Raw genomic sequence first — 22,923 nt, forward strand, 5'->3', positions numbered from 1 at the left:
AGAAAATATGAACAGAACAATCACAAGTACTGAAATCGAAACTGTGATTAAAAATTTCCAACAAACCAAAGTCCAGGACCAGATGGCTTCACAATCGAATTCTTTCAAACATTTAGAGAAGAGCTAACACCTATTTCAAAACATTGCAAGGAAGGAACACTCCCAAACTCATTCTAGGAGGCCACCATCACCCTGATACCAAAACCAGACAAAGTTACCACACATGAAAAAAATTACAGGCCAATATCATTGATGAACGTAGATGCAAAAATCCTCAACAAAACACTAGCAAACCAAATCCAACGATACACTAAAAGGAGTGTGCACCCTTATCAAGTGGGGCTTATCCCAGGGATGCAAGGATTTTTCAATATCCACAAATCATTGTGATACACTACATCGGCAAATTGAAGGATAAAAACCATATGATTATCTCAATAGATGCAGAAAAAGCTTTTGACAAAATTCAACACCACTTATGATAAAAACTCTCCAGAAAGTGGGCACAGAGGGCACCTACCTCAACCTAATAAAGGCCATATATGACAAACCCACAGCAAACAACATTCTCATTGGTGAAAAGCTGAAAGCATTTCCTCTAAGGTCAGCAACAAGGCAAGGATGTCCAGTCTTGCCACTTTTATTCAACATAGTCTTGGAAGTCCTAGCCATGGCAATCAGAGAAGGAAAAGAATAAAAGGAATCCAAATTGGAAAAGAAATGCAAAACTGTGACTGTTTGCAGATGACATGATACTATATATAGACAATCCTAAAGATGCTACCGGAAAACTACTAGAGCTCATCAGTGATGAAGTTGCAGGTTACAAAATTAATGCACAGAAATCACTTGTATTTCTGTACATTAACAATAAGAGATCAGAAAGAAATTAAGGAAACAATCCCACTTACCATCGCATTAAAGAACAAAATACCTAGGAATAAACCTACCCAAGGAGGAAAGAGACCTGTACTCTGAAAACTATAAGATGCTGATGAAAGTAATTCAAGATGATACCAACAGATGGAGAGATATACCATGTTCTTGGATTGGAAGAATCTATATTGTCAAACGACTGTACTACCCAAGGCAATCTACAGATTCAATGCAATCCCTATCAAATTACCAATGGCATTTTTCACAGAACTAGACCACAAAATTTTATAATTTGTATGGAAACACAGAAGACCCCATATATAGCCAAAGCTATCTGAAAAAGAAAGAGCTGGAGGAATCAGGCTCTCTGACTTCAGACTATGCTACAAAGCTACAGTTGCCAAAATACTATGGTACTGGCACAGAAATAGAAATATAGATCAAAGGAATAGGCTAGAAAGCCCAGAAATAAACCCACACACCTATGGTCAGTTAATCTATGACAAAAGAGGCAAGAGCATACCGTGGAGAAAAGACAGTCTCTTCAATAAGTGGTGCTGGGAAAACTGGACAGCTACATGTAAAAAAATGAAACTAGGACATTCTTTAACGCCATACACAAAAATAAACTCAAAATGGTTTAAAGACTTAAATATAAGACACAACAGCATAAAGCTCCTAGAAGAGAACATAGGCCAAACATTCTCTGACATATATCATACCAATATTTTCTTAGGTCAGTCTCCCAAGGCAATAGAAATAAAAGCAAAAATAAACAAATGGGACCTAAAGGAAACCATAAACAAAATGAAAAGGCAACCTACATACTGGGAGGAAATATTTACAAACAAAGCGACCTACAGGAGATTAATCTCCAAAATATACAAATAGCTCATGCAGCTCAATATAAAACAAACAAACCAACCAGTCAAAAAATTGGCAGATCTAAATAGACATTTCTCCAAAGAAGACATATGGATGGCCAAAAAGCACATGAAAAGATGCTCAACATCACTAACTGTAAGAGGAATGCAAATCAAAACTACAATGAGGTATCACCTCACACCGGTCAGGATGGCCATCATCAAAATACCTACAAACAACAAATGCTGGAGAGGGTGTGGAGAAAAGGGAACCCTCTTGCACTGTTGGTGGGAATGTAAATTGATACAGCCACTATGGAGGTTTCTTAAAAAACTAAAAACAGCTACCATGTGATCCAGCAATCCCACTCCTGGGCATATATCTGGAGAAAACCATAATTTGAAAGGATATATGCACCCTGGCGTTCACTGCAGCACTATTTACAATAGCCAAGACATGGAAGCAACCCAAATGTTCACTGACAGAAGAATGGATGAAGAAGAAGATGTGGTACACGTATACAATGGAATATTACTCAGCCATAAGAAAGAATGATATAATGCCATTTGTAGCAACGTGGACCTAGAGATTGTCATACTGAGTGAGAAAAGTCAGAGAAAGACAAAGATCATATGATATCACTTATGTGGAACTAAAAAATGATATAAATGAACTTACAAAATAGAAACAGACTCACGGACTTTGTAAACAAACTTATGGTTACCAAAGGGGAAAGGTTGGGAGAGGGATAAATTAGGAGTTTGGGATTAACATATCCACACTATATAAAATAGGTAATATAAAACATATAATCAACAAGAACCTACTGTATAGCACAGGGAACTCTACTCAATAATCAGTTATAACATGATTACTGTTATTATTACTAATAGCATATATGGGAAAAGAATCTGAAAAGGAATGGGTATATGTATATGTATAACTGAATCACTTTGCTATACCCCTGAAACTAATGCAACACTATAAATCAAGTATACTCTTATATAAAACAAAAATTAAGTTAAAAAAGGAATAATCCAATTAAAAATGGAAACTGTATTAATCCTTAAAAAAAGAAAAATACAAGGTTCCTGACCTCCAAGACAATAGTTATGAGCAGGCACTTTGCAGAAGAAGTTTGCAGAGCCCCGATTTAGACCGTAAGCCTCATGAGAGTGGAGACCACGTGTGTCTAGATCTCTGCTCTATACCCAGTGCCTGATAATGTTCCCGACACAGCAGATGTTCAATAATTATTTGAACGAACTAAGTACATCTTGGTGGTTCTGTTGTCCTCACATGCATCCTGGAGTTTTAACGTGAAAATGTGTTTCCTTCCACAGGTCGTGTTAGGACCTTGTGCGTTTCCACTTGCTCTGCCTGGCTGGAATCTCTGCACCCCGGGGAGACCGTATTGAACCCCGTGATGGCATCGCTGAGACTGGGAGCCTGTTTTTCCTCCCAAGAAGCCACAGTGCAGTAATTAACTCACTGTTCACATTTCAGAGCAGGCAGGGTTTTAATCCCCTCGGAAATTGGTTTCGGACATGGAAGTTATAGTTCTCCACCCTCTAATTGCAAAGGGGAGATAATAGGGCATCAGTATCGCCATTTCGATCCTGGTATTGAGCTGGAAATAAATATCATTTAAGCTCTGAAAGCATGGCTGGCTGGAAACGTTTCCTTTTCTATTTCACAAATTTAACGCAGAGAAGCGGCTGTGCTTATTCAAAAAAACGATTCTCTTGGAGGCACGGAAAAAAACATTAAACGGGGGCATTTTGAATTCTAACTACACAGTCTTTCTGGTCAAATAGAGACTTGTTTGCATGGGCTTGCTGAAATAATGGTACCATCCAGTGTATGGAATTTACATTATTTTTTGTCATGCTGCTTATTTACATATACATTGAACTTTGCACAGAAATGCCTATTCCCGAGTCAGGGTAACTGTGACTTTCCTGAAAGCAGGCCTGGGAGAATGGAGTGAGAGGAAAAAATGTATGCCATTTTGTAGCTGCTACTTGGCTACTGTGTTTTGCTTCCATCACTCTGGTCATCCTCCCTTTTTCCTTATGCAAAAAGGAATTGGATTCTATTTGGAGTCTCTTGGGGATTATTCAAAGGTCCTCAAGCTAGATAATGAAAAGCGCAGGCCCTGTTCTCTCCCTTAGTACAGCAGTGCTCTGACTGCTTCCTATGCCCATTGTTAATCGAGGGCTTTGCAAACAAGAGCCTCTGACAGTTTTAATACCTCAGTTGGTGTGTGCCTGCTTTGGGCCCTTATCAACAAGACAAAAACACACATATCTTTCAGAGAAACAATCATACCTTCAAATGATTGTATAGTGGTCCGTGCCATCCAGAGCTCTGATGCTAAAACCTCTCGATAATACTTCTAGGGACAGAGAGAGTCCTATTCTCCCCATATTATGGGTGAGGAAACCAAGGCTCAGAGAGTTGAAGTAACTCTTTCAAGTTTACAAAGCATACTAGAGTCAGGCAAGACTAAAACCCAGATGATCACCCTGCTCTAAACATTTTTGCTAATGTATATTTTATTTAGAAGTCCTTGTTGGGAATGCCGGCGATGTTGAAGTGATACACAGGGTCTTGGGTGGAAACCTTCCCCCTTGCTCTCCTGAGGGTCAGGGTTCTGCTCTTGCCTATCCGGGTGACTCTCTGGGGAGGAAACCTAAGCTACAAGTTAGGCGAGTTGTTCTTCAAATCCTTCTTCCTTGCAGTCAGAAAAGAAATCTCATTCATGGAGGCCCTCTAAGAGTTACGACAGCAGCAACAATGATAAAAAGAAGAATGGCTAACTTTATAGGGTGATCACTTTCCATACAAGCTGTCAGTTCATCCCCATGGCAAGTGTGCGAGAAAGGTACTATTACCATCCCCGTTTTAGAGATGAGGAAACTAAGGTGTGAAGCCATTACCAAATACAGGAGCCTCAGTTTGAACCAAATCTGATCTGACTCCAGAGTGCGCACGCTGCCTCCTATGTGCCAGGTGCATGCCAGACAGTATTGCCAATGTTGACGATAACCTCACCAAATAGTACTAGCCCCATTTTATCAAAGACGAAATTGAGGCTCAGAGAACTGAATTCTCTTGCCCAAGGTCACCGAGCTAGTAAGGGACAGTTTCAGGATTCAAAATCCAGGTTAGCCTGACTTATTTCCTTACATAGAGATGCTTTGTCTATTTCAGCGGGGAGAGCTGGCTGTCCCCTGGCCAGGACTCCCAAGGCTCGGGTGGGAGGTTAGCGCAGGGCTACTCACCACGTTCTTGTAGAAGTAGTACGCCACCATCCTGGCCAGGCGTGAGTAACACCAGTGTCCGTGCACAAGCAGCAGCTTCTTGAGGTGTCTGAAGTGGGAGATGGCAAAGTCGCTGGACATGACGGCCTGAGAGGGCAGAGCAGACACATCAGCTTCCCGTCACTTCTGCCAGTGCACCAGAGAGGCTCCCCTGAGGGTGCTCCTCCGTTCTGGGTCCACAGCTGGGAGGGTCTAAAAGACCCTTTGTCACGTGCAGCACCCTTGGGTGGCTTTATGGACTCTGACACCCCACCCTCTCCTCTGGGAAATGCAAATCCCACTAGAATCCAAGGAGGGCAGGTCAGAAGGGACCAGTGGTCTGGTCTGGCCCTTCACCTCCTTCCACTTATCCAATAAGCCTTTATTGTGAACCAGTGTGTGTTGGGCACCGTCTAGGGATGTGATGGTTGACCAGGGAGTAGGGGCTTCCATGCAAGTGATCCTCAAACCTCTCAACACCCTTGGCCACCCACCAAAGCAGGCCATTTGCTTCAGTCTCATGTGGAGCTGATGGATGGATAGCTCTTCCTTTCCATGGAGCTGAAATGTGTCTTCTGCCCTTGGGATGACTCAGAAACAAGGCCCAGTTCATAGTAATTTTTTAGAGTATGAGGTTTGGACGTGCCTGGTTATAAATCCTGGTCCGAGTCTGGGTCAGGGCGTTTAACCGCTCTCAGCCTCAGTTTCCTCATCTGAAAAAGTGGAATAACAATCCCTAACACACAGGGTGGTGGCTGCTGAAATTAACTGGGATAGTAAGTGTGAAGTGCGAATAGAGTGCTGGCCTACGATAGACACTCAAAAGGTGACGGTGTTCGTTCCTCCCCACCAACAAATTTAGGCACCACCTAATGTCTGCACTGGTGGTGGGAATACAGTTGTTAATGGTTCAGAGCCCCAAGGTGGGGTCTGTCTTAACGGGAAACATTAGCAGCTCAAGTTAGTATGTTTGTTCCAAGCTGAATTTGAGTAATTTTGGTACACTTTTAAGGTATACCAAGCAACTTACAGGTCCATCTAGCCATCACGACTCAAATGGCAATTGAAAAATATTTTCCGATGTCCTTATGGCTGTCACTGCTCACAGAGGGCACTGCAAACTTGGATGTGGGTGGAGGTTACAGGGAGGAAGCAGGGAATCGGGAAGGCTTTGTTTTCCCTGAACGGTTGGGTACTAGTTGGCTTTAGAATATGGGTATCGCCAGCTGTCTATAAGAAGCCAAGCATCTTTGATCACTCTCTTTATTCTGAAGGACTGGGCAGTAGGGATGTGGTGATGGAGATTATGTATAGGCAAGGATATCTGTCTTTCAGATGATAATTCTGCAAAGCTCTTCAGTATAAATACCTCCAACACTGTGGGGAATTGCTTAACTCACTAATAAGGATAAAGGAGAGTAAGCAAGTAACAAGTAGAGTTGAAGCAAATGATACCTGCATGCCTTCCTGTCCAGATATTCCAATCCCAATATCAGCAGCTTGAATCATGCTTACGTCATTGGCTCCATCACCTGAAAGGAGAGAGGTCATGAGATCCTGGTCCAACTGCTATGTGACAATGAGAAGTTTTATACAAGTGGCACTAAATCGTCCCTATTTTATGCACAAGTGAATCCTTTTAATGTTGCTCTGAATAGTCCTATAGGAAGAGTCATCGCTACAGGACTTTAGCCTGAGAGGTCTTTTCTTCTTCGGACAGGAAGCCCTACTCTTTCTTTATCATTTACCAAATATTTATTGTGTCTTTTTTTTAGGTACAATGTTAGGTATTGGGAATACAATGGTATGTGAGTCTTGGGCAGTGCTTTACAGTTTGCCAAAAAGGCCTTCTCAGGTGTTACAGTGGGCTTCACTGAGAAGCAGATGGAGAATTAGAGCAACACAGGGGCTTGGCAAGGGTAATCCAGGTAGTGAAGGGACCCGGAAGCCCTGGAACTAAGATCTTTCTGTTTCCACGGCCAGCAAACCTCCCCTCACTCAGTATAATGTATACTGACCATATCAAGACAACTGGAATGCTGGACAGCTAAATCATCAGAGATTGTCAGTGGTGTCCAAGGACAGAGACAATGTTCAGTGATGTTTCTAAATAGAGGAACATGGGATTGACTCATTTTTCAGGTTGAGGTACATTGAGTCACTTTGGGTTCCCAGTCAGTTGATTCAGGGAACTGGAGGTTAGGGCATGGAAATACATACACACACATGCCACCTTTTATACCAGCACCGTCAAACAGATTTTCCTGTGATAGAAATGTCCTATAGCTTTACTGTCCAATTTGAAAACCATCAGCCCCCTGTGACTACTGAAATGTGACTGGTGAATTTCTATTTAAGTTTAACTTTAAATAGCCACATATAATAGGTGGCAACCATGTTGGACGGCACAGCTCTCAACAGTGAGGTCTTCCTCACGAGCCTGGCTTTTCCAGACTATGATGCCTTATCCATCAGACTAGAGTTGAGCAGACTTTTTCTGTGAAGGGCCAGATAGTAAATATTTTAGGCTTTGTGGGCCAAGAAGCAAAACTGAACAACTGTTCCTGCTGAGAGGCAAATCGTTTTTACACATTTTAGTATTAAAAACACAAAAACCATTCTTAGCATCTCTACAGAAACATGCAGTGGGCCAGTCTCAGCTTGTGGGCCATGATTTGTAGGCTGAACTGGCTTCATCCTTCTCCTGCTCCTGGCGCCACCTGTTTTTCCAGTGGGTTCTCATAATGATCTGCAAGTCAATTTATATGAGATATTAGAGAGAATATGGATTTGGGGGAGAAAATTTCCTTCTCCTAATTATCTGGCAACAAAATTCATTAAGCTCAAAAATTGTGTCAGTGTAAATTGCTGTCATTCTTCTAACCATGATTTTTTTTTCCTTGATAGCACAGCAGTGCGTGATTTTCATCTTCCCCATGGCAGAACAAATCCACCCTTTAACCTCTTCTGTTAGCAAGGCGGTGGAAGCAGAGGTGTGGAATCCCGCTATTTCTTGCCCTGCTGGTTTTGTTTCTGCTGCTGTGGCAGTGAAGCCAGTCCCTTACCTCTGGGAATCAATCCCGGGCTATTGCCTTGAACGTGTCTGAAGTTTGGAAGAGGACAATTCAGGGAGTACAATTAGGATGCAGTTGCTAAAGCTCTGCTCCCTCTATTCTTTCTGCCCACTCCCTCTTTTTTTTTTTTTTTTTTTTTTCTGGTTTTGAACTGCTTTTACCTGAAGACCAGGAGAAAAGGAAAAAAAAAAAAAAAAACCCCACCAATGTAAAGTAGGCCCCTTATTTGAAATGCCAGGAAAGAAAATCTCTTTCCATGTCTTTGCAGGAGGAAGAGAACCTGAACCATCTGTAAGAATGTCCTCACACAAAAGCAACGTTTACCATGTGCTTGGTATGCGCTGGGCACGGGATGGAACTGAGTAAGACTGACATTGCCCCTCCACTCAAGAAACTTCTGGTCTCCTGAGCAGCCCAGCACTGAAGGCGTAACAGTGCTGTGGAGCTCTGTGGGAGCCCACGGAGTAAAGGAATATTAGGCGGGATTGGAGGAGATTTTACAGACGAAACGGCTTGAGCCAAGGTCAGGAAGCGAGAGAGGACAAGGCTCCTGGAGAATGGTAAGCAGCTTCATGTGGTTGGGACATGGACTGCTGAATGCTGTGGGGAGGAAGGTGGCTGGAGAGAGAATGGAGCCCAGATCGTGAAGGTTCTTGTAAACCAGCTTTGGTTGTTCCTGGAAGGTTTGAAGTAAGGACACTTAATTTCTCTGCCTCCACCATGGCTAAGATTTTGTCCCCTATGAGAAATTCTTCAACAGCCAACAAGCCAGCGTTTACTGAGGGTATGCTTTGTGTACAGTCTTATATTGAGAAATGAATATACAACACTAAACGTGGGACAAGCTTCACTTTTTAGATCTCCCCACCAGCCATCAACACTCGACAGAATATCAAGTCCACAGGCACCTGAGGTGCGTGGTATTGTGCCATGTGTTAAGTATTGAAGGGCACATGGTCGGCATCCCAGAAGCGAGTGGGCCTGAATGTATATTGAGCTCCCTGGGTATTCTGAACTTGAGGCCCCTCTTGCCTTTGGCCTCCATCCAAGTCCTGACTTTTCCTTAGCAGACCTGCTCACCCTGAGAACTTGGATTTGCTCGCCCACCCTGCTCAGCTGCTGCTCACATGCTGGCTGCCACATCTTGATTGTCACTTTGAACTCTCTCCCTCTAAGACAATGACCCTCAGCTTGAGCATCCTGACGGCGATACGTGACCCCTCACCTCTGGTCCAGAGTGGGCTTGCCCAGCGTCCCCCCACATCTCCGCATGATGGGTACCTATGGAAAGGGTCATGGCTCTTAGCCTGTCTCGCGCCAGCTTGACGAGCATACTCTTCTGGAGTGGGGTGGAGCGGCAGCACAGGACAGACCGGCAATACTGGGTCAACTCCAGAAATTTCTCCTCCAGTTTTCCCTGGAAAATGGCATTCAACGTCTTCCCATCGATGACCAATCCAACCTCTGGAACTGCAGCTCCTGAGGTGGGGGGTGGCGTCGCAGAAGGTAGGCGGAAGAACCCAGGGAGCTTGTGGTCCGGCTTCTGTGGTCCATGAAGTTGCTTTACCTCTTCCAATACCAAGTTGAGGATGGATTCACATGTTTCCTATAAAGAGCAGAATAATGAATTTGGTGTCAGTAAGCAACATTAGAAACAGGTTAAAAATGTCACATTATCCTTTAGTTAAAGAGTTATAAAACTCTACCCCCATAGAGATGACCCGGGATTTCACTCTCTGATTTTGACATTTCTCTGTAATATTTCAAACAGCATCAGCGCAATAGTAATTTGGAAACAAATTAATGGCCAAAATAGGAGAGACAGCTTGGGAATGGGAGTGGAGATAGCACAGCGAGATGGGGGACTTTTACAGGGATGATAGAATGTAGTAAATGATACTGATACGATGGCAAATGATGACAATGGGTCATGCTGGTATCCTACTTTCCATTTCTCACAAGTCATTTCTGTTCTCCTTTGTTCCTCAGAACATTCCTGTGTGGTAGGTAGGGTGAGTATTACTGACTTTAGTTTCGAGGTGAGGAAATTGAAACAGTGAAATCCTTAGTAACTTGCCCAAGGTCATCTCGAATTGTGGCTTCTTAACTGAAAAAATACATTGCGTGTTTAACCGTTTGTATAGATGTATTGGTCGTACTGGTTAAAACTGACCATGTGGGCTTCCCTGGTGGCGCAGTTGTTGAGAGCCTGCCTGCCGATGCAGGGGACATGGGTTTGTGCCCTAGTCCGGGAGGATCCCACATGCCGCGGAGCGGCTGGGCCCGTGAGCCGTGGCCGCTGAGCCTGCGTGTCCGGAGCCTGTACTCCGCAACGGGAGAGTCCACAACAGTGAGAGGCCTGCGTACCGCAAAAAACAAAAAAAACTGACCATGTATGTGAGTCGTATTGAGTTTTTCTGATGTTTACCTTGAAACATGGTGAAGAAATTATTTCCTCTTATCAATTCTCCTCCATTACTTTTGATTGTATCAAAGATAAAGACAGATCTTGGATCTGAAGATATCCTTAACACCTCTTTCACTTGTTTAAACATCACTTTTAAATAAAGATAGAGAAAAGTGGTGGCAGTCAGCTGTATTATCAATTTTAACTTCATTGTTCTGTTCACGGGGTCTTTATTTAGCAGTGTTCTTTTATCTGTGGCAAGGGATGATGATTTTTCATTTACTTCAGTGCTAAAAATTCTTCTAAAAATAAGTTTTGAAAAGTTCAAAGTGAGTCTATTTAAATGAAATCATTAAATAAACAACAGTATAGATAATATGTGGATTTAGGCAAAAATCGTGAAGGTTGTTCTGAAATGACAAGTTTGGAGACCCCTGATCTAGAAGCTTCTGAGAATATTTGGAATAATTTCTTCTGGAGTGAGCAGGACTGCAGCTCATTATTCTGGAGGCTTCCTTTAGGGGATGCTAAACTGAGCACTGCAAGCAAGAGAATGTGCACAGGACCTAGCGGGGCCACAGGAAGTAGTTCAGGAGCAGGTGGTTATACCCGAAGCACTTTTCTGGGAAAGAGATCAAGGTAGTCCTTGCTGGAACTTGGGGTTGGCACACAGTATATACAGGCATACCTTGGAGATATTGTGGGTTTGGTTCCAGACCACTGCAATAAAGTGAACATTGCAATAAAGTGAGTCACATGAAATTTTTGGTTTCCCAGGACATATAAAAGTTATGTTTAGTAAGTATACAATAACATTATGTCTAAAAAAACTTATACATATATTAATTAAAATATTATGGCTAAAAAGTGCTATCATCTGAGCCTTCAGCAAGTTGTAATCTTTTTCCTGGTGGAGGGTCTTGCCTCGATGTCCGTGGCTGCTGACTGATCTGGGTGGTAGTTGCTAAGTCTGGGGTAGCTGAGGCGATTTCTTAAAATAAGACAACAATGAAGTGTGCCACATCGATGGACTCTTCCTTTCATGAAGGATTTCTCTGTAGCCTGCAATGCTGTTTGGTGGCATTTTACCCACAGTAGAACTTTCTAAATTGGAGTCAATCCTCTCAAACCCTGCTGCTGCTTTATCAACTGAATTTATGTAATATGCTAAATCCTTTGTTGTCATTTCAACAGTCTTCACAGCACCTTCACCAGGAGTAGATTCCATCTCAAGAAACCACTCTCTTTGCCCATCCATAAGAAGCAACGCCTCAACTATTAAAGTTTTATCATGAGATTGCAGCAATTCAGTCACATCTTCAGGCTCCACTTCTAATTCCAGTTCTCTTGCCATTTCCACCACATCTGCAGTGACTCCCTGCACTGAAGACTTGAACCCCTCAAAGTCATCCATGAGGGTTAGAATCAGCTTCTTCTAAACTCCTGGTAGTGTTGGTATTTTGTCCTCTTCCCACGAGTCACAAATGTTCGTAATAGCATCTAGAATGGTGAATCCTTTCCATAGGTTTTCAATTTATTTTGCCCACAACCAGCAGAGGAATCACTGCCTATGGCAGTTATAACCTTATGGAATATATTTCTTGAATAATGACTTGAAAGTTGAAGTTCCTCCTCGATCCGTGGGCTGTAGAATGGATGTCATGTTATCAGGCATGAAAACAACATTAATCTCATTGTACCTCTCCATCAGAGCTCTCAGTTGACCAGGTGCATTGTCAGTGAGCAGTGATATTTTGAAAGGAATCTTTTTTTCTGAGCCGTAGTAGGTCTCAGCAGTGGGCTTAAAATATTCAGTAAACCATGCCGTAAACAGTTATGCTGTCATCCAGGTTTTGTTGTTCCTTTTATAGAACACCGGCAGAGTAGATTTTAGCATAATTCTTAAGGGTCCTAGGGTTTTCATAATGGTCAATGAACATCGGCTTCAACTTAAAGTCACCAGCTGATTAGCCCCTAACAGAGTCAGCCTGTCCCTTGAAGCTTTGAAGCCGGGCACTGACTTCTCTCTAGCCATAAAAGTCCTAGACTGCATCTTCTTCCAATATAACACTTTTCTCTACATTGAAAATTTGTTGTTTGGTGTAGCCACCTTCATTAATGATCTTAGATCTTCTGGATAACTTGCTGCAGCCTCTACATCAGTACTTGCTGCTTCACCTTGTACTTTTGTGTGATGGAGATGTCTTCTTTCCTCAGTCCTCATGAACCAACCTCTGCTAGCTTCAAACTTTTCTTCTTCAGCTTCCTCACCTCTCTCAGCCTTCATGGAATTGAAGAGAGTTAGGGCCTTGCTCTGGACTAGGCTTTGGCTTAAAGGCCTGTTGTGGCTGGCTTGGTCTTCTATCCAGATCACTAGAACTTTCTCTGTATCAGCAGTAAGGCTGATTCACTTTCTTATCATTCATGTGTTTATCGGAGTAGCGCTTTTAATTTCCTTCAAGAATTTTTCCTTCGCATTCACAGCTTAGCTAACTGGCACAAGACACCTAACTTTTGGTCTGTCCCAGCTTTCAACATGCCTTCTTTACTAAGCTTAATCATTTCTAGCTTTTGGTTTAAAGCTAGAATTTCTAGCTTTTGGTTAAAAGCTAGAGATATGCAACCCTTCCTCTCAAACACTTGGAGGCCATTGTAGGGTTATTAATTGACCTAATTTTGATATTGTTGTGTCTCAGGGAATAGGGAGGCCTGAGGAGAGTGGGGGGAGATGGAGCAACCTGTTCGTGGAGCAGTCAGAACACCGACAACATTTATCAGTTAGGTTCGCTATGTTATATGGGTGCAGTTCGTGGTACCCTAAAACATCAAAGAACACTAGTCACAGATCACCATAACAAATACAGTAATAATAAAGAAGTTTGAAATACTGCGAGAGTCACCAAAATGTGACACAGAGACCCAAAGTGATCAAATGCTTTTGGAAAGATGGTGCCAACAGACTTGTTCAATGCAGGGTTGCCACGAAACTTCAATTTGTAAAAAACAGTATCTTCAAAGTGCAATGAAGTACAATAAAATGAGGTATGCTGTCAATTCCTCCAACATGTGACTGCAGCAAGTCACTGGAAATATAAGCTTCAAAATAAAATCTCTGAATCTACTTATTTCAAATTTTCTATGTAATAATCATAATCGTTACCATTCATTTAACATTCAGTATCTGTCAGGTACTGAGGCAGGCAGCCTCTAAGATGGTTCTCAGTGATCTCCATCTCCTGGTATTCATGTCCTTCCTTGTGTAACCTCCAACCCTTGAGTGTGGTTATGACCAATGACTCCTTTCTAACGAAGAGAATTCTGCAAAAGTGATGGGATGTCGCTTCCCAGGTCAGTTTACCTAAAGACTGTGGCTACCAACCTTGGCAATCTTTCTCACTCTGTCTCTTGAATGGCTTACCCTGGAGAAAACCGGCTGTCACGTTGTGAAGCAGCTCGGTAGAGGGGCCCCTGTGGTGAGGAACCCAAGCCTGTCAATAATCATGTCCGTGAGCTTGCAAGAAGGACTCCTCTCCATCACCAAATGACCCAACCAGTTGAGCCTTTAGATGAGCTCACATCCCTGACCGATAGCCTGACTGCAACCCCAGGAGAGACCTTGAACCAGAGGTACCCAGCTAAGCTGCTCCTGGACTCATAACCCACACATACTGTGGGATAATAAACGTTTACTGTTTTCAGCTGCTAAGTTTTGGGGTAATTTGTTAACTCATATAAATGCAGTGCTAGTAAGTATTGTTCTTCTGTGAACTTATTTAACCCTCCCAGTAGCCTCTGAAATAAATCTTTTCAATCCCTATTCTACAGATGAGAAGAATGAAGTTCAGAGAGATATGGTATCTGGATCATATTACGCCTTCAATATATGTTGTTAATAATAACAATAATACTTGCTATTACCAGTTCCTATCTAATACTATATAGTCCCTTCTAAAATTCCTTGACAGATCAACATTTCCAGTGATGGGTTAGTAATTTTCTCGTGTTATGGATGAGAACCCTGAGTTCTAGACAGGTCCCATAGCTTGCTTATAGCTTTAAGATACATAACAAAGAAACCATAGCCCGAAATCAATTTATATTGAATCAGGCAGATTAAAACCCTTGGAGGAAATATCCACCAAATACGTAATTACATTAAACTGGGGTTTAAATAAGTCTGAGATTTAGAATAGGTTTCCCCAGTTTCTGTCTTAACATATCTCTGCACCTACTACCTTCCCAAGGGGATGAGAACACCTAATTTTCCAGGTTTAGTGGGCCTGGGGGTGTAGGCAGGGTCCAACATTCAGGTACCATCTTGGAGGGCTGTGGACAGCTTTAAAATTCTTGATAGTGACTGAGCTCAACTTGGAACGTGGCCCGCAGTTCCTTGGGAACTTTGGCTAATTAATCAAGAGGCATCTTCCGCTTCCTACAGGAATGCATTGCATTTAACGGAACCCACAGAAGCCCACTCTATCCCCCTCAGGAGCACTCACAGGCTTGTTGATATCCTCCTCCTGGAATCTGCTGGAGTGAAATGATCATTGCAAATGGAATTTCCATTGCAAGTGGGGCAGGCAGACATCCACACTATTACAGGGATCAAGCTCTCAAGCTCTCAAGCCAGCTGCAAATTAGTTTCTTTCCTAGGTGTCACATTAACGCCAAGATTTCCCTGAGAATAGTTTCATTTTGAAAATTCATTGGGGTTTAATCTAATCATGGCATTATCTGTTCACCTGACAAGACAGTAAGTGATTTTCCCAATTCATCTAAAGGGCCTCTGGCACTTTTATTAGCATTCACTACCTCTTTAAAAAAATCTGTGTACGTGGATTCTTCATGGAATGAAAACCAAATTGAAACCTGTAAACGTCTCTTCTGGGTCCAGTTCAGCCCCAGGCAAAAGTGAAGGAGTGAGATTGCATCATCCTTCCTGCCTCTCTTTCTGCGCTGTTCTCTCCATCTTCCATCTTCCTCCCTCTCTCCATCCTTCTCCCCATGGTATGTTCTAGGTCTCCAGGTGCCCCCCCCCCCAGCCCCACAACCCACTGCTTTCCTTGTTACAACCGCACATCTAATCCAGTCCTGTTCCCTTTGATAGGAGCACACAACTCAATGCCTACTTCCCATATTCATCAGCCAAGGAGATAGTGGAACTTTACTTTCTGCAGTTTGCATCGTGAAAATAGATTTTTTCCTCCTAAATATAAAACTGTGTTATGACTTTACGCTTCTTTAGACTTCATACAGTCCTCTGTCTCCAAACCTTGCTCCCTGCCACTCACAACCTATTCAGGCTGAAAATTACAATTTTCAAACTTGGCTTATCTTTCTCTCTCTCCTCCATCCCGTCAAAACATACTGGTCTCACGTGTCATTTCCTTCAGGTTTTATGCTGTGGCAACAAATTGCACATACGAATTGGAGCTGAAATTTTAAACTCAGAATCATTTCTATTCAATTGGGGTTTTTCAGTGGATAAGTTAATCCAAAGTATAAGAAACAATTGAGGATCTGTGAGCAAACAGTCTGGTATAATGCAAATAGCACTGGCCTGGCCTGAGAAGAGCATTTTAGACTTGGTCCATCAGAAACTACCAGGGTGGCCCTGGGCAAGTGACTTAGCTCCAGTGGTCCTCAGTTTCTCACGTGTAGAATGGGGAGACTGGGCCAAGGATGAGACTCGAGAGAGGCACAACTTGCTACTAGGTACTGCTAGATGTAATATAAAAAGACTGGTCAACCATATGTGGGGGTGGGGTCGAGGATATTGGGCTGGATGCCTGCTAGGACCCTCGAAACTCCAAGATTTGGGGGTAGGGGTGCGTCTCCTGTGTACCCAAGTCCCACCCACAGTCCCGTCTCCTGTTGGCCTAGAAGCTGCTCCGCACTTGGACATTTGAGCTCTACTTTGGCCTCACCTGACTTTCTGTGTTAATGGAATAAACGGTGTCCTTCTGGTCTAACAGTCTGCAGGCATAGGCGATATTGACTGCCGTCTGCTGCTTGTCTCCAGTCAGCACCCAGAGCCGGATCCCAGCCTCCTGCAGAGCAGCGACTGTATCTGGAACTCCTTCCTGCAGCCGGTCTTCGATCCCAGTGGCTCCTGGAGTGATTAGAGACAGCAGAACTCACATTTATGTTGAGAAAGTAGCTGCTTAATTTCCCCAAAGCCCTATCAAGCCAGGCAATGATTATTAACTTATCTCTCGTGTTCTAGGCTGCGCTAAATGCCCAGGATACAGCCGTGAAATAGAGCTGGTCCCCACCCTCTCGGTGCTCAAAGGCCTGCTGAGTAAGGATTTATAACTGAGCTGTTTGAGGAGAGAAGCCCAGGGTGCCGGGCAAACATATATCAGGAGACCCGAACTTCATTTGGAAGGTCAGGGAAGGCCTTGCTGAGGAAGGGCCACTTAAGCTCAGACCTGGGAGATAAACCCAAAAGGTGGGGAAGGAGGGGGAATTCCAGGCAGAGGGATCAGCATGTGTGAAGGCCCAGAGGTCAGAGTAGAAGATGACACAGAAAGGCAGGCGGAGCAGGGAGAGAGACGAGGCCAGGCAGGGAGGGGTGGAGCTGGATCCTGTAGAGCCTATCAGGGCATGAAGGGATTTGGCATTTATTTGGTAGCAAAGAAGGCTATGAAAGGGAGTTAAGTTGGAGAGTGATGGGATCGGTTATGAATTTTAAGAAGATCGTTCTCGAGAATGGATTGGAGGGTGGAGGAAGCAGGATGAGATTCAGGACTAATAGAGGAGAGCTGGTGTGGCTGGACTGACATAGCGGCAACAGGAGTGGAAACATATGGAGAGAGTGGAATCTTTGCAAGCGCTCACCGCAGAATTAACAGAGACTTGGGTTTTTGATAACGTTCTTGGAGGGCATTAAACATGCGGATTCCATCATTTTTTGAATGGTCTCAAGCTTTGAGCCAAACTTGATGATTGTATACCCAAATATCCAATAGCTGCTCAGTGATTAAGCAAAAGTAAATCTGCATTTAAATTGAGATTCATTTCAGACCACAGACTAATGGCTACCCATCTCACTCTGGGCAGGAACAGGCGTGCCATTTCTTTTAATAATCCCGAGTGACAATAGCTTGGCAAAGCGGTTACATTAGATGCATATTGAAAAGTTGATTTAACATCGTGGGACTCGGTGTGAATGCATGGCAGCTTTTTAGTGGCACGACAATTTCTTCGTGGCAGGATGAAATCTCTTCCCAGCCCTAGTCCTCTCCATCACAAGCCATCTGGAGGGAAGAAAACAAATCTCTCTATCCTGAAATGTGCCTGTTTTGTATTTCAGGCCCAAGTGCACAGGTAAACCAACCCATGAAAAGTGATGCCCGACCCTCATCTTTTCTGCCGAGCGTTTGCCTGGAAAGTGAGACTGAAAATGATGTGTGTTACTGGGAGGCAGGGTGAAGGAGAGAGCAGGAAAAACACATTTAGTTGTGTGAAAGAGAAAATGAAACAGGAAGGTGGTGAGAGCCTTTCTCAGCCAGGGAAGCCCATGGGTCCTGACAAGTGTGTTCTCTTTCATGCGCTACCGGCTCAGGGGCATTTCTCACCAGCTGAGGCCAGAAGGCTCCCCTGAAACGAAAGAAACCGCAGGGGAGAGGGTGTGAAGGGGGTCAGGTGCCCTAATGGGATGACATTCCGGGGGTGGCCCGGGGTGCCAGATGGAGCTGTCTGGACTAGCTACCCTCTACTTCCTGTTACAATGGGTTCTCGAGGCCAGCTTTCAAGGGGGCCTTGTGAGGCAGCAAAGGCCCCTGCAGTCCAAACACAGGCAACAGAAAAGCCGAAGGAGGTGGGGAGCAAACCTGTGTCCCCCTGTTTTCCATCCATCTGACCAAATCTTGCTGGTACCTTTTTTTATATAAAGAGGTATTACCGTCTTCTTACAGCGACCCTGGGTCTTCCCCCTTCAACCCTGCCTGGCTGAGCTCGGTGATTTGGCCAGAGGAGGCGCAAAGGCTCAGAGGGGTGTGGGGCTGTGTCCCTGGGCACACAGCAAGGTCACCACAGGGCCAAGATGTGGCCTTCATCCCCAGGCCAGCACTGCCTCCCAAGATGAAAGAAGCCTTTTGCCCCGTGGCCAGTACGTGCGTGCTGTTCAGGCATCGCCTTTCCGGGATCTTATTCCCGAGCTGTGAAGAGGTTAGTCTGATGAATAACGCCTCCCCCTTCTCCCTTGGCAACGCTCTTCCTTCGACAGAAATCCAACGCTGTCTCTTAGCTGGTGTTTTCCATCTTTCCCCCGAGAGTATCTATCTAAGTTCTATACATCTGTATAGCAGCAGAGTGATTTTTGTAAAACACCTATCTGTCCCTGCTTTGATCCCCTTCCCCTCTCCAAACCTTTAGCCTGTGATCTACACGGCCCTTCATAACCTGCATCCTGCTGATCTCCCCTGCACTCTGGGGTCCAGCCGTAGGAGACCTCTGAGTCCCCAGCCAGCCCAGGCTTTCCTGCCTGCAGGCCTTCATTCGGGCCCTTCCCTCTCCTGGAACACCCTCCCCCTTGGACCAGCTCCTTTTCTCTGCTCAGTTCCGGCTGTCCTGCACCCTCCGTGGCTCCACAGTAGGTTGCCACCTTCTCCTTTGTGCTTTCATCCCGTCAGGTACATCTTCCAGCCCACCTCTCGTCACACTCTGCTGAAATTACTTGTTTAATCATCCAAGTGTCTTTGCTACACTCTGAGCTCCAGGAGGGCAGGGTCTGTGTGTGTTGTTTTTTAATTCTTATTGGAGTATAGTATTTACAGTGTTGTGTTAGTTTCAGGTGAGGGTCTGCGGCTCTTGTTCCCTGTTGTAGCCACGATACCTAGCATGCTACTTGGCACATAGTAGGTGCTCAATAAACATTTGAACGACTGGAGGAGAAGCAACCAGGCTTCATCCAGCAGGGAGTGCAGGAATGCTCCTGGGGCATCCTCAGGAAGCTGCGTGTGGAGTCTGGGTTGGATATCGGCACAGCCCATTGGTGCCAAATGCCTGGAAGGGCACCCCAGGGAGGTTCCTAATTGACACACATTTGAAGCAGTGTCAGAATCAAGGCCAAGAACTCCCTTTCCAGCTTGCAGCATTCCTTTTTTAAAATGTAATGATAACTTATTTTTACCTACCGAGTAAGATGAGTTGATTCTCCAGGTGCTGTGCTGTCTCCACGAGAAGCTCATCTCTGTTGTTGAGGGACGCCTCAGCCTCACGCCGGAAACTGGCCCATCTCTGGAAGTCCTCTTCACTTAAGATCTATGCAAAAAGAAGAGGCTTGTTCACAGCTCTGGGTGACTGCCTCCCCATGCCCATGTGCTGGGCCTCCTACGGGCCAGTTTGAGCTTCACTGTACAATTAGATGGGGCTTTTCCCTCAATTTTTTTTTTTTTTTTTTGAGTCTTGAATTGATGAAGGATTGGTTTTTCGTGTTCCATTATCATCAAACTTCTTTTGAGACCCTGTGATGCTCTGGTCACCGGAGATATACCAGTGATCGAGACAGACAAGAATCCTATAGGCCCGGGCTTATGTGCTAGTGGAGGGTGAGAGACATGATCCAAGTGAATAATTTAAAAGAATGGATCATGTCAAGGAGTTCCATACAGAAAACAAAGAGGGTGATATGACGGCGTATGACAGGGTAGGGGGATAGTTGTGGGAAGAAGGGTTATTTCATTTGGATCGTCAGGTCCCTTAGACAAGGTGACATGTCAGCTGAGATCCAATGACGAGAAGGCTTCTGTCACGGGGAGGGGTAAGTTCAAAGGCCATGAAATAGCAATGGACTTGGCTTTCTTTCTGTCCCTTGAACTTACCGGTTGGCTTAAGGATGGAGAGCCAGGTGGAGAGGACCAGCAATGAGGCTGGAAAGGTGAGAAGCATCCAGATCTTGCATAGCCTGGTAGACCATTCCACCAGCTGCTGGGGGTGCCCAGTGGCTGAAAGAATCCAACTAGAGGGCATATCTGGAGTCCATAGCACTTTTAGACCCCTCTGTTGGCATTATATCCTCACTGTCTCTCTCTTTTTTTTTTTTTTTTGCGGTACACGGGCCTCTCACTGTGTGGCCTCTCCCGTTGTGGAGCACGGGCTCCGGACGCACAGGCTCAGCGGCCATGGCTCACGGGCCCAGCCGCTCCGCGGCATGTGGGATCTTCCCGGACCGGGGCACGAACACGTGTCCCCTGCATCGGCAGGCGGACTCTCAACCGCTGCACCACCAGGGAAGCCTGTCTCTTATAGTAATGAATGACTCTTTCCTTCGAGCATCAACTATTCTTTAATTTTCCCTCCGTGCACGGCACTGTAGGGAAAACCAAGGGGACACAGGTAGGCCTTTTGCTCTCAAGGAAGAACAGTCTCATCAGAGGAGGCAAAATAGGAATAGATAATGTCAATAAAAAATAGAAGGTGGTAAGGATATAATTACAATTTATAGAACAGTAATGCAGGTCACTGTCCCAGGTGCTGTACCTGCGTTATCTTAATGTCCCTGACAATTATATGAGGTAGGGAACACTAGCACCTTTTTACAGATAAGAACATCCCCAAACTCAGAGAGGTGAAGAAACTTGCCCAAGGTCACACCACAGATACGTGGTGAGATTGGGACTTGTCTCCTGGTAGGTCTGGCTTTAAAGCGGGTGCTCTTAAACTTTATGGTGCACTAAGCACCTACAAAAGAGATGAAGAGCTCTGGGGATTTATGGAGAAGAAGCCACTTCTAGCCATCTTGAAATGTATGCCCGTCATAGCTCCCCTATCTGATTTTAGGTGCCTCATTAGATGCCCCAGCTCTGGGATTCATAGCTCTTTGCCTCCTTTCCTGTAGGGGCAACAAAGTGAAAGACCTGAAGGGCATAAGGTGGGTAATCTACTTGACTATAGCTGGGACAAGGGCAATGCAATCAGGGATGGTAGGAAACATGACCAACCCCAGAACACAGCAGAATATATCCTTCATCAAAGGGATCGGTTGCTACATGGCTCTAGCTATTTGTAGCCATTCAAGAATGGAGATCCAGTTTTCCAGATCCTCTGCATTTTCAAGAGAAACCAGAAATCTAGATTTGTATGTGATCACATAAAATCTCCCCAATTCCAAATCTGGTCAAATAATGCAGATGTTCAAAGGATATTTGAAGGCAAAATTATAACATTAAAAATTTATGAGTTATAGGTCATCAGTTACATAGACAATGGAAAGCAAGGAACCACAAAGCCACACTAATAAGGAACCTTGCCACTCAGATTTTTGTCCCAGCAAAATTGTCAAAGTCATGGGTCTCTGTGGTCAGGATAGCTAATTTTGAAAATATTAAAACAACCAACATTGAGGATCTTCTAAAAAAGAAATAGAAAAGACAGAAGCAGGGTCGAGGCCTTTCAGCCACTAAGCGTGGAATTTGTTCTCACCTTCTTGGCGATGCACAGTGTTCGAAGGCCGTCTCTCGCATACAAGTCTAGATGCCTCTGGGTCTGGGCTCGGATTTTCCTCACCTTCTTTTCCACATCAGCGTCAGTCGCTGTCAAATAGTCATTATCCCCCATGAGGTCGTGGGCAATTGCTTAGGGATCCCGTTCCTAACACTCAGGCATCTTTAGAGGAGGAATTCCCTCATACCCCCGCCCCCCTTAAACATGGAACAGCTCTCCCAGGCTGCCCTGGAAGGCGATAACTCCATGGGTCCTTAAGTTGTCTGCTCTCTATATCTGATCATCCAACGTCTGGCTGAGAGAAGTACTATTTAGGGAAGGTAGGTGGTTCCAGGTATTGTTCCCAAATGCCTGTTTGCAGGAATTCCCTGGCGGTCCAGTGGTTAGGACAATGTGCTTCTACTGCAGGGGGCATGGGTTTGATCCCTGGTCAGGGAACTAAGATCCTGCATGCTGTGAGGCAAAAAAAAAAAAAAAAAAAAAAGCATGGATAACCCAAACATCTGTTTGCATCAGAACCACCAGGGAACTTAAACCAATAATAGAGATTCGCAGGTCAGGTTGAAGGCCTGCTGAATCAGGGGACTAGAAGTCTGAGTGTTTCTTGTTACCTAAGGAGTTTTCCATGTGGCCAGTTTAGCCCTGGATGACCAGTTTGCTAAGTCTCAGACATACTATCCATCACCTTCTCCGTCATCTACTTTAGTCCTTATAGCAAGTTGCTTCCAAGGTGGCTACAGACCTGAATCTCATTACTAAGTTCCTCACCATACTGGGTTTGCTGAGTTAGGCTTAGAAAAAGTATTTTTTGGATTCCTATAAATCTAGCGTGAAAAATATTTCATTGTGTTGCTCAAAGTCCCCCTTTTGAAGTCCTACATAATACGATTCTCTTAGAAGAAATTTATCTTTTTCTTTTGAAATTCCAGTACTTTGATCTATCAGAGAA

At 44.3% G+C, this 22,923-nt stretch overlaps 1 protein-coding gene across 3 annotated transcripts in view; it reads right to left on the minus strand.

The window, feature by feature from the left end:
• The window catches only part of ATP10B (ATPase phospholipid transporting 10B (putative)), a 122,418-nt gene that overhangs the window by 21,775 nt on the left and 77,720 nt on the right, over positions 1–22,923 (minus strand). For all 3 annotated transcript variants that reach the window (XM_065873458.1, XM_065873456.1, XM_065873459.1), the window contains 6 exons: positions 21,954–22,063; positions 19,667–19,793; positions 16,454–16,638; positions 9,401–9,725; positions 6,501–6,577; positions 5,028–5,153 (listed from right to left, as the gene is read on the minus strand). In XM_065873458.1, the coding sequence (XP_065729530.1) occupies positions 5,028–5,153; positions 6,501–6,577; positions 9,401–9,725; positions 16,454–16,638; positions 19,667–19,793; positions 21,954–22,063 (950 nt within the window). The remainder of the gene's footprint in view (positions 1–5,027; positions 5,154–6,500; positions 6,578–9,400; positions 9,726–16,453; positions 16,639–19,666; positions 19,794–21,953; positions 22,064–22,923) is intronic.

The sequence above is a fragment of the Phocoena phocoena genome, chromosome 3 (genome assembly GCF_963924675.1).
Source record: "Phocoena phocoena chromosome 3, mPhoPho1.1, whole genome shotgun sequence".
Classification (NCBI taxonomy): Eukaryota; Metazoa; Chordata; class Mammalia; order Artiodactyla; family Phocoenidae; genus Phocoena; species Phocoena phocoena.